This window comes from Grus americana, chromosome 5, assembly GCF_028858705.1.
Source record: "Grus americana isolate bGruAme1 chromosome 5, bGruAme1.mat, whole genome shotgun sequence".
NCBI lineage: Eukaryota > Metazoa > Chordata > Aves > Gruiformes > Gruidae > Grus > Grus americana.
In genome coordinates, this window is record NC_072856.1 from 27,466,682 (window position 1) to 27,478,731 (window position 12,050).

Consider the following 12,050-nt stretch of genomic DNA (forward strand, 5'->3'; position numbering starts at 1 on the left):
TTTCCTGAGAGTATGGGCTGTGGGGAGGGTGGACTTGAATAACATCACTTGCTTGGGCTCTTTCCCAGTTGATACAGCAATGGCTAGCAAGAGGATCAGTGTTTTGAATGTGGGGCTGATGTTTACTTCTTTCTTCAGCGGATTGAGGCTGCAGATCTCAATGGTGCTAACCGCCGTACCCTGCTGTCTCCAGTGCAACATCCCTATGGCCTTACTTTGCTGGACTCTTACATCTACTGGACTGACTGGCAAACTCGCAGCATTCACAGGGCTGACAAGGACACTGGTGCCAATGTCATCTTGGTGAGGGCAAACCTGCCTGGCCTCATGGACATTCAAGCTGTTGATAGGGCACGGCCCCTGGGTGAGTTGCTAGGCTGCTCCCAAATCAGTAGGTGTTTGTGGTGACTAGGGGAGCCCTTCAGAGCTGTCATTGAAAAAAGTCCTTTGGTATAAAGCATGAGTGATACAGTAAGTTCAACAAGGCCAAGTGCAAGGTCCTGCACATGGGTCAGGGCAATCCCAAGCACAACTACTGACGGAGAATGGATTGAGAGCAGCCCTGAGGAGGACTTGGGGGTGTTGGTGGACTAGAAGCTCAACATGACCTGGTAATGTGCGCTTGCAGCCCAGAAAGCCAACCATATCCTGGGCTGCATCAAAAGAAGTGTGACCAGCAAGTCAAGGGAGGTCACTCTCCCCCTCTACTCCGCTCTTGTGAGACCCCACCTGGAGTACTGCATCCAGCTCTGGGGTCTCCAGTACAAGAAAGACATGGAGCTGTTGGAGCAAGTCCAGAGGAGGGCAACAAGGATGATCAGAGGGCTGGAGTGCCTCTCCTATGAAGACAGGCTGAGAGAGTTGGGGTTGTTCAGCCTGGAGAAGAGAAGGCTCCAGGGAGACCTTCTAGCAGCCTTCCAGTACCTGAAGGGGGCCTACAGGAAAGCTGGAGAGGGACTGTTCACAAGGGCCTGTAGCGATAGGATGAGGGGTAATGGCCTTAAGCTGAAGGAGGGGAGATTTAGATTAGGTATTAGGAAGAAATTCTTCCCTGTTGAGGGTGGTGAGGCACTAGCACAGGTTGCCCAGAGAAGCTGTGGATGCCTCATCCCTGGAAGTGTTCAAGGCCAGGTTGGATGGGGCTGTGGGCAACCTGGTATAGTGGTGGGTGTCCTTGCCCATGGCAGGGGGGTTGGAACTAGATGATCTTTGAGGTCCCTTCCAACCAAGGCCGTTCTATGATTCTAACTTCTAAAAAATCAGCTTTTCTTTTCTTCTTCCCTCTTGTTTAACTATTTTTGCACTTCTCCCTGCTTACCCAGCTCCATAGGTCTGGGGGTTTTTATTACTGCTGCATGCCTTTTGACCCCCTTCATCCCATTTCCTTCACTGGATTGCACTGACAACCTCATTTTCAGACACAGCAGAACCTCTTTTTTAGGAGGACTGAATGAGTCACACCCTATTAGGCTTCACCAGAGCCTACTGGCATTGGACAGTTTCCCTTTTTTAAATCCAAAAGGCACTAATTCCTCTTAACCTAGTTGCTGAAACCTTATTTCAAGTTCTAGTCATTTTTTTCTCAACCATTGCAGGCTTCATCTTCCTGTCTGCCATTTTGCTATACAAAATCTCTACTTCTTCAGTTGCTCTTAATATATCATGTTCTGCAACTATTCTGTGCCAGAGTCAGATTCTTTATGTTACTCTTTGGGGATCCTATATGGCCCCATCTTGCCTCCTCGCTCTTCAGTGGGAGTTGTTGCTTTGTGCTGTGACTTCGTTTTGGTGGAATTTCCCTAATACATACTTCTACAGAAAACTCTGTGCTGCTGCTTCTGTGGCTACTAATACCAGAATATCACTCTTGACAGTATAACTTTACAATATAACTTAAAGCTAACCAAAACTTTAGCCATCATATCCACGTTGTCTTCTTCCCACTCCCTGCACCTGTCTTCTGCACTTATCGACTCCTAGTAAATGCATGCTGGGGTTTTTTTTCTAATTTAAAAAAAAAAAAAAATGTATGACCCTAATATGTCAGGCACTCTCAGCAAGCTTCTCTGATGCCTTTGTTTACTTGCCACTCTGTGCAGCTAAGTTGAAACAGAAGCTTCTTTGTCAGCCTGGCCTCTGGTGCATTGTCACGCTGCTTCCCCACAGGGTTGCATCTTTCTGTCAGCATTACCATTTGCAGCAATAATAAAGCTAAACTGCATTTGTGAGAATCTATCAGCATTGGCTGTTCCTTTCTCCATGGGAAAACTATGATTAGCAAGGAATGCTGCTTCTGTGCCCCCCTGTTCTCCATGCCCAACCATGCCCATACCCACCACGAATCTTGGAAGGGAGGGAGGCAGTTGCTGTATGAGAGGCTGTAGATTCCCAGTAAGGCTGGGATGGTAAGGATGAACTCAGCTGCTAGCAGGTTGTGCATGTATATAGCCTTTAAAATAAAGCTTTGGTCTGTGGGACCACACTGATCCTTAAACTATGCTTTCCCTATTTCTAAAGGCTTCAATAAATGTGGAGTTCGTAATGGTGGCTGCTCCCATCTTTGCTTGCCTCACCCCACTGGCTTCTCCTGTGCCTGCCCCACTGGCATCCAGCTGAAAAGAGATGAGCAGACGTGTGACTCTTCTCCAGAGACCTACCTACTTTTCTCTAGCCGTGCTTCCATCCGCCGTATCTCACTGGACACCAGTGACCACACAGATGTGCACATACCTGTCCCCGAGCTGAACAATGTAATTTCTCTGGACTATGATAGTGTGGATGGCAAGATTTACTACACAGATGTATTGCTTGATGTCATCAGGTGAGTGCCAGTCATCTGCTTGTTTGCCCAGCTACTTGTGCTGGTTGTGCCACAGTGAGTGGCCGGTAAGTCAAGGAGGCTGAACTGCTGGCAATACACCACTACTTATTTACAGCATCATGTGTATCAGTGAACTAAATGCTGAAGGTGTGTTCAACATGCTGGAGACTATGGGGAAAAAAGGTATTAGGGAGGTAGCAGTATGAAGTGGCCCTGTGGTTCATGGGGATCACACATGGAGGTGTGAAGGCTTTCCGGGAACTACCTATTCCTCACTACCATTTGTCATTGGTTTCCATCCAGGCGGTCTGATCTGAATGGCAGCAACATGGAAACTGTTATTGGTCAGGGTCTGAAGACTACAGATGGCCTGGCAGTGGACTGGGTTGCCAGGAACCTCTACTGGACAGATACAGGACGCAATACTATAGAAGTAGCTAGACTGGATGGAAGCTCCAGGAAAGTGCTGATCAATAACAGCCTGGATGAGCCCCGAGCCATTGCTGTCTTTCCCAAGAAGGGGTAGGTATGGGGCATTGGTGGGGCAGGGAGAAGGGCTGTGCAGAGGCAGATTGGAAGAGGAGGTTGTGGCAGGAAGAGATGTGCCACGTGAATCTGCAGGTACCAGCAAGGGGCTGACTCTGAGGGACAGATGTAATCAGGCAGGCGGTGAATTTGAAGGTTGGGCAGATAGTTGGAGAAGCGAGCTACAGACCATATGGTCTTTTTTGAACCTGAAGAATCTGGCAGTTTAATTCATAACGAAAACTTTCATTAAGCTAAATGACATGTTCTTTTCTTCTTACACTTGCCTTTTATCTCTTCAGGTACCTCTTCTGGACAGATTGGGGTCACATTGCTAAAATTGAACGGGCAAACTTGGATGGCTCTGAACGTAAAATCCTGATTAACACTGACCTAGGATGGCCCAATGGATTGACGTTGGATTACGACACCAGGAGGTCAGTCAAAGATTTTCTTACACTTGCATAGGGTTAAGGGATGTGATGAATTCTTTTTAGCCTTCTTAGCTTGGTTTATTGGAGTAGGGTTGTGGGTTTTGGTGGGGTATTTTTGTCTGATCCATCTTGGCTAGTGAATGACTAGAAAGTAAAGAGGGATTGTACAGATGGAAGCTCACCTCTGTCCCTGTTCCTCCAGGATTTACTGGGTGGATGCGCATCTTGATCGCATAGAAAGTTGTGATCTCAATGGAAAGCTACGGCAAGTGTTGGTCAGCCAGGTGTCACATCCCTTTGCTCTGACACAGGTAAGAAGATTTTCCTGCTGCCACCGTTCTCCCTGGTGTGTTGATGAGTTTGGACAGTGGAGCCTGGGGACATGGAAATGTTATCATCTGGGGAAACCAAGATGGCTTGGGGATAGTACTTAACTCTTCTGTGAAGCTAACAAAGGAAGTTTGTCTGAACTCCTGTGGGGTGTAAACACTTATAAGATGGGAAGGGGTTGAAAAGACCTTTGTGCGGGGCCTTCTACCACTGGGATGTGTGTTTTATGGGTTTCCTGTGTCTACATGGCTAAAGATGCTAATGGCTGTGGTTTTTTCTTTGCTGGCTCCCTGAGCAGCAGGATAGGTGGATATACTGGACCGACTGGCAAACCAAATCTATCCAGAGAGTGGACAAATACTCTGGGCGGAACAAAGAGACAGTCCTGGCCAATGTTGAGGGACTGATGGATATCATTGTGGTTTCCCCTCAGAGACAAACAGGTAAATAGGAGGACCTTGATTCAGGCAAATGCTAATTGGAGACAAAAAGAACTCTGGAACCACTGTGCTACTGTAGATGTCAAGCAAGGTTGGCATCCTTTCTTATATTCAAACTGTTAATGCATCTTCCCTGGGCACGTTTCTTGTCTGCCTGTGACATTTCAGTCAAGTGTTCTGGTGTTGTGTTACAGCTTTGATTAGCAAATGTCACTTCCTTTGTTGTTCCATCTGATCTTGTGTTAAAATAGAAGAATGTGAGGGTTTTTTTAACTGTGCAGCTGTGTTGACTGGGCTGCTGTCTAGTGATTTCCAGTGCCTTCCTTTCAAGACTGCCCTAATCCTACCAGTGTCTGGCTATTGTCAGCACTTTCTTAGCAGTCAGATGAAGAGCATGTACCAGACCATAGTAACTTGCTGGATTTCTATGAAGTATCTCTGGCTAAGCAGGAAAAAAGGTTGTTGCTCTGAGCTCCTACCTGGTCATCTGCAACATATTTAGAAAATGGCTTGTTTCTTCCAGGTACTAATGCTTGCGGAGTGAACAATGGAGGCTGCACTCACCTCTGCTTTGCCAGGGCTTCTGACTTTGTCTGCGCATGTCCGGATGAACCAGATGGGCGGCCCTGCTCTACTAGTGAGTTTACTGAGTATCACTTGGGTAGTTGCTTCCATAAGTGAGCCACTGCCACTACTTATGCAGTGGCAACCAGAGCATCTGACGCTCTCCAGTGTATAAAAACTTATGCAGAGTCATACACTGGAAGTAAGGAGGTTATGAGCAACAGAGCCTTCTTCTGTCCTTTTTGCTGACAGACTGGGTTTGAGATGGGAAAGCTGCTCATACAGGACACTTCAGAAACTATCTATAGCTTACCACACTTGTTAATCTGTCCTACAAAATTAGGGTCCTGCTTGTTTTCCTCTGTTATTCTAGTTCCTGGTGTGGTGCCCCCTGGTCCTGAACCCACCAGTGTAAGTGAAAGAAGTCAGACACCACCTGGCAGAGAAGGTACCTCAACAACCAAACCTCTCACATCTCTGGAAGCAGTGGAAGGAAAGTAAGTGCTCTTATTCTCTTGGAATTGGGGTGTGAAAGTCACAGCTTGTGCAAGGTGCAACATGCAAGCCCCCTCTGGCTGTCATCATGAAAATGTACCTCTCTAGCCAAAAGAGGCTATTCCAGCTCCAGAATTCACGTACATAATGGGGAAAACCATTTTGACAAAGAATGCAGAACACTGTTGAGCTGGCAAGAGATGCAGAGATCTTTCTGTCTGTTCTATTGAAATGCATGTCTAGGCTGACTGTGCTGAAGTGTTAAAATCCTCCTGAGATGATATGAATTTTGCTTCAGCATTGATTCTGAAATTTATGTTCGGATAGATAGATAGATACATGCATCTGTGTACCTGAGAGGTGGATCTAGAATGACTCAAATCTAAGGATATTGCAGACCTATAATTGATATATATTGTATACAGGCACATACCCCTATATGTATGTATATGGTCCTCTCTCCTCTGGAGACAAAAGGATAGTGAAGAAGAGAAAGGAAGGCTCCTGTTGTTGAACTGGAAATGGAAGGGATATCAGAGCTCACCTGTCCCCTCCTGTTTTTTGATACCCTTGATACTGTTGATACTACTTTCAGTAACTAACTGTCCTTCTGTCATTCAGCTGCTCTGACAAAGATGCTAGACGAGGCTTGTGCACACATGCCAATGAGGCAGTGTTGGCAACCATGGGTGAGTTTCTTTTCTTTAACTCTTTTGTGTTCTTTAACTCTTCTCCGGAGTTCCTCCAGATGTGCCCAGGGCATTCCAGTCCACAGGGCCTGAAATTCAAATTTCTGAAACTCAGACTTGAATTACTCAAATGCCCTCTGAGCAGAGCAAAGTGTGTCTAAGGATGAATGTCAGTCATACACATTCATTAGCCTATATGACTCTTTGGTCTGAAGAATAGTTCTGTTTTCTTTCATCCCATGCCTCATCCATTGGGCCCTTTCCATTAATGATACTCTTCTTCACCATCCCCTTTGTGTTTAGTTGAGGATGGTTGACTAGGGTAATCGTTTCCCACTGCAGGAGTAACCTGTCAGCAAGGGGATCTAACTCTTCCTTATCCAACCCTGTTACAAAGATCTCCTTGGTTTGCTGGGGCCTGGGTGGGAGGAAGGGTTATATGTTTGGTTTCACAGGAAGCCAGACAAAACCCTCTGCTAAACCTTGGTGTGCTGACATTTTACTTTACATACTTCTGTACGGTGTAAAACCTCTATTAGGTGCTACACCAAGGTCAGTATTATCCACTGGAAGTTAAGGAGAGTGCATAAATTACCCTTGCTGTTCACTTTCAGGAGAAGGACTGCATGTCAGCTACATTATTGGAGGTCTTCTCAGCATCTTGTTTATTTTGCTGCTTATTGCTGCTTTAATTATTTATAGGTAAGTAATCTTTATCCCCCTCTCCTGGCCAATAGTAACATCTGGAGTTGCAGGAGAAGAAAGCTCCTGAAATCACTTCATCTTTCTTTATTGTGATTTACAATCCCTTTGTTCTCCATTGGAAGCAGTGTTTGATGATTATATTTGCAAGGTTTGAGTCCTGTGCCTTCGAAGTTTTGGGCATGCAGCTCTGTTATTTGAAGCCTTATTGGCTAAATTTTCTGCAGAGAGCTTATGAGTTACGGACAAGGATGTGAGATAATATGTATCTTAGTACATATGTGAGCTCATGTGCTTTTTGCCAGATAGCTCCACCTATTAGTGCCAGTATAGCTTTTGTGGTTATGTGGCAGTGCCGTGCTGTACTGGTAGCTAGGGAATGTACTTGTAGCTGAAGAGCCAGGTGAAGCCAGCATTCTCTCTCTGAGGGACAGTGAAGCTTGCTGGAGCTTTCCACTCGCTGAGCACTCAGGAACTTTGGATCCTGGCAGTAGGGCCCTGTGTCTTTTCTGACGGCTCTCTCCCTCTAGGCATAATAAGTCCAAGTTTACGGACCCTGGCTTGGGGAACCTAACCTACAGTAATCCTTCATATCGGACGTCTACCCAGGAGGTGAAGATTGAAGCAATTCCTAAGCCAACCATGTACAACCAGTTGTGCTATAAGAAAGAGGTAAGAGCTGCTACTAAGGACATGGGAGCCCAGCTCAAGCTGCTGAGTATTACTGGCCTTAGCATGTGAAAATGTTGCAACTTGTCAGCATTTACTTCTAGGACATAGGAGGACAGCTTCAGTGAATTGCTCAGACTCCTGTGGAGGTCAATCAGCAGCACTTCTTCCCCAGTGAGCTGTAGTGAATTAGTCCTGTCTTTAGCTCTCTTGCTTCTTCCCCACTCCCACAGTGTCTTGTATTTCATTTGCATTGGGTGCTGGCCCTTGAAATACAGGACTCAAAGGGAATTGTCTTCCCTGGACCCAGTCCTGGTTAGTGACTGTTGCACCAAGGTTGCTTTGGACAGTCACCAGGGGAACCAGGCAGCCAGAAGGGGTTTGGTAACAAGAATGTGGCTCCTGGCTGTGCGCTACCTGGAAGGGGTGGGACAGGGACAGAACTGGAGACCTTATGAAATGGAGCATTTTAAAGGCCCTGCAGAGGTCCGCCCTGTGTGCCACAGGACGGAGAGGGTTTAATATGATATCTTGCAGCACTTAGTTTCTCCTCTGTTTTTTCCTCAGAAGCTTTCTTATCACTCAGATAGCTTCTCATCTTCCCTCTTCTGATTTCCGTCCACATCCTCACGTCAGGTATCACTATCACTACTCTATGTGTTTGATCCTGCCTCCCTCACTCAAGCTCTGTTGTGTGGCTCAAGCATTGTCCCATACTAATTGCTCGCTCTTATTTTCCTCCCTGCTTTTATGTCCTTAAACCAGCTCTGTTGTCTGTCAAGAAAGTATAGATAATTTTTTATGGCAGATGCATTGGTCTTGGCTTTGGCTACTGACACTCAGTATGTGAGATTTGAAAAAGATAATTTCTGTAGGACTATTTATGATAATCTATTAGATCACTTCGTTCTCTAGCAGGGATCATAGCAGGACTTAGGCAGAGCAGAGTTTTCCCTGGCTTTGTTTTTCAAAGGTACTATCCAATAGATTTCCCAAACTTCCCTGCAATTTTAGCCTTATCTACTAAGGATAAGCCAGGATTATTTATCAGGGAATCTAAATCCTTTCCACTTTTCCATTAATTCTGCTGCTCCTAGATATACTCGGATGTGTATTTCCCTGCCCCCTCCACTTTCTCCTCAGGGATAGATCAGATGTTCTAATGCTCCTTATTTGACAGTGAGCCAAGTTAGATTTCACTACTTTAATCTCAGTGTGGTCCCTTTCACCTCTGATCATTTCCGTTGTTTCCCTATAATCTCCTTCCCTGGTATCACTGTGAGACTCGGACTCAACAGTGGTATTCCAGCTGTGCTTTCCTGAGAGGCCAATCTAGAATGACTCAGATATAAAGATATTGCAGACTTAGAAACGATTCTCTGCCTACTTTTATCATGAAGTGTTCTGGCTTCCCATTTTGTTGTCGCTTTTTTCCTTTTCCCATTTTGTGTGTTGTTGTTGGTTGTTTTGGGGTTTTTTTTTTTAATTAGTTTTTTAGGCTCAGTGTTGTTCTTACTCCCTGCTGTCAGGGAAAATATATATAGTTGAATTAGAAGAGGCAGCTCATCCTCATTCCCCTTCCGTGATTTGAAGGCTCCTGGTGTTTGGAATGAGAGCTGTCGCAGGGAGGATTTGTCTGCAGGTGGTGAAGAACTGAAGGGAAACTTAGAATGGGTTCTGCCATTGTGACAGTCAAAGCCAGTGACTGTTTACAGGGAGGTCCAGCCTTTTGTCTGCTTCATTGTCTACATTCCAGCTCTGCTCTTTTGACATATTTTTCCATAGATGTATTGGATTTTTTCATTCATCTTTCTGCTCCCTAGACTGGTCCTGACCACAGCTACACCAAGGAGAAAATCAAGATTGTGGAGGGGATATGCCTTCTATCCAGTGATGATTCCGAGTGGGATGACCTTAAGCAGATTCGGAGCTCCCGAGGAGGGATCCTCCGGGACCACGTCTGCATGAAGACAGACACGGTCTCCATCCAGGCTAGTTCTGGTTCACTGGATGACACCGAAACTGAGCAGCTGCTACAGGAAGAACAGTCTGAATGCAGCAGCGTTAACACAGCAGCAGCCACTCCTGAACGGCGTGGCTCACTCCCAGACACAGGCTGGAAACACCAACGCAAGCCCTCCACAGAGAGCGAGGTCTAAAGTACATGTGACTTTGGAAATGCTCGTACCCTCCCTAGCCTCTGCTCTGCACAAAAAAGACAGGACTCTGCCTGCCAGGCAAGGAAGGGCACAGAGACCAGCCTCTCTTGCGAGGGGCCCAGAGACTGACTGCCTTTCAGCAAGGAGCTTGGGCAGCTGTGCTGTTGTGGTTGGAGAGGGAAGATGGGTGGGTTGGAACCCAGAGACCCTCTTGGCTCATTTTCACTGTCTGTGGTTTATTTATATGTTCCCTTTTCCTGGAAACTGCCACATTAACTTTTTGCAGTGGCTCCTCTGGCCTGAATCTGGTTCAGATTCTGTGTTCTCTGGCAACCTGCAAGTCCTGTGCTGTCCAGCTCACGGTTGATGCCCATGAAGAGAGCAGAGCTGCCTCATTGTTAGCTCCTGGTCACAGAAGTTCCCCTAGTCATTCCAGCACTAGCAGCACTCTTTGAGGCTTTGTGTTGAGCGGTCTCTGACTTGAGAGAGGTCTCGGAATAGATGGGGTATACTTTGGGGCTCCAGGGAATGCTGACACAGCATCAGGTCACCTTTTAAGGGCATAAAGAGGGTAACCACAGTTGCCGTGACTCGCTTTGTGAGAGCATCACTGCTTACTTTCCCATCTGCTAGTAAAAACTTTAAAGAACGCTCAGATTGGAGCACTGTGTCTGTTGCTGGCAGTGGACACTGCTCCTGTTCTCCCCTTTCCTGTTAAAACATGTTTCTGCTCTGGAAAAACAAGAGTCAGTAAATGACCCTTTCAGAACTGCTCCCTGTGGGTACTGGAGTCAGAGTGCAGTACTCGAGAAAAGAAGAGATTGGTATTGTTCTTAGCTCTGCAGAGCTAATGGGAGGAAATGGATCTCAACAAGACTAAATTCTGCCCTTGCCTTTGCCAAACTGATACATTAAAAAAAGAAAAAGAAAATTTGCTGAGTCCCCACCAGTCCCAATTCTGCAAGGTCCTAATTCTTTTGGCCTTTAGGACCTTTGATTACCATAATGAGGGAAAAGAGAGATTTCGTAGGTTGAGTCTTTCCCAGGAGAATGCTCAGTGGTGACAGTTAGGAACTGCTTTATTACTAGGCCATTTGACCTAGAATAGGAGACAATAATCGGGGAGCTGTAAGGGCCATTTTAAATAGTTGTTTATCAGATAGAATTGCACTTTAAGCTCTTCTGTTACCACTAAATAGCTCTCCTTGCAAAGTCACTTTTCCATCAGCTGCATGAGCCTCAGTTGTTCTCTGGCCTCCAAGGCCTTTACCCTCTAGGGGGTGTAGTCCTACCCTTGCAGTTACACCCCAGCAGCATCTGGAGCTGGGGCTTGCATACCTTTTCATATTCTCGTGACTTCTCTTGTCATCTGTTTGTTCAAAGGGAGAAAAGGTAGAGAAAATATCTCTTGATGCTTCTTCAAAAATTAGGTTTGTGTTAACCTCTCAAGTCATGTGGATGCTATCATGGTAAAATATTGTGTTAACCCAGATACTTGGAAGCAGAACTTCCCAGTAAAGAATCTCTCACGGCAAACTCGGTAACCTCTTTATCTCCTGGGAAGAGGTCAAGTACGTTCCCACCCGTGGTGTAAACAGAGCACAGCATTCACTAGGGGTATGGCTTAGAGGTGTGTGGAGGATGCATCTCCCATGCAATATTTTTCCAGCTGGTAAAAAAAAAAAAAAAAAAAGAAAATCCATCCTACTCTGCTCTAACCTTGTTCATATACTAACAGTCCTGCTACCCCTGAAAAACACGACAGTTGCCAGCAGGTTGGCTGTACTTTTTACAGTGGAGGTAGCTTTGCAGAAAGAGGAAGGTTGCAGCTTTGACCTGGCTAGGTAGCTTGAAACTCTGTCCATACCTGCACCATTGGGCTGACTGGTGTGTATATTCCTGTGGAAAATGAACTGGAGATAAGGCTTGGAAATTTCCCTGTGTTAATGTGGGACTCTTCCCTACTCCCAGAGGTTTGTTGTTTTGTTTTGTTTTTTTTAAATTAGATTTTTATTTAATTATTTATTTGATTGACTCCAGCCTGGGAAGCATTGTTTTTGTTGGGCAGAGGCACTTTTGGATTGAGGCATGGACTCAACTGGGAACTGATAAAGAAGTGCGTATCACTGACACGGACCTTGCCCGTCTAAGCTGCCTCATGCAGGGACAACACCAGAGGGCTCAAGTGTAGGCAGAAGAATAGATTTGAACAGAAACCACAC

The 12,050-nt window shown here is 45.9% G+C and overlaps 1 protein-coding gene across 4 annotated transcripts in view; it reads left to right on the forward strand.

Moving 5' to 3' along the window:
* LRP4 (LDL receptor related protein 4) overlaps window positions 1–10,642 on the forward strand; it is a 79,889-nt gene extending 69,247 nt beyond the window's left edge. For 3 of the 4 annotated variants that reach the window (XM_054827637.1, XM_054827638.1, XM_054827639.1), the window contains exons 27-38: window positions 139–364; window positions 2,518–2,821; window positions 3,125–3,343; window positions 3,649–3,783; window positions 3,983–4,091; window positions 4,409–4,553; window positions 5,074–5,187; window positions 5,488–5,611; window positions 6,231–6,298; window positions 6,913–7,000; window positions 7,531–7,672; window positions 9,493–10,642. In XM_054827637.1, the coding sequence (XP_054683612.1) occupies window positions 139–364; window positions 2,518–2,821; window positions 3,125–3,343; window positions 3,649–3,783; window positions 3,983–4,091; window positions 4,409–4,553; window positions 5,074–5,187; window positions 5,488–5,611; window positions 6,231–6,298; window positions 6,913–7,000; window positions 7,531–7,672; window positions 9,493–9,828 (2,010 nt within the window). In that variant the 3' untranslated portion in view covers window positions 9,829–10,642. Of the gene's footprint in view, window positions 1–138; window positions 365–2,517; window positions 2,822–3,124; window positions 3,344–3,648; window positions 3,784–3,982; window positions 4,092–4,408; window positions 4,554–5,073; window positions 5,188–5,487; window positions 5,612–6,230; window positions 6,299–6,912; window positions 7,001–7,530; window positions 7,673–8,236; window positions 8,306–9,492 lie in introns of all 4 variants that reach the window. The other variant, XM_054827640.1, reaches the window with a different exon arrangement.
* Window positions 10,643–12,050: the final 1,408 nt, after the last annotated feature.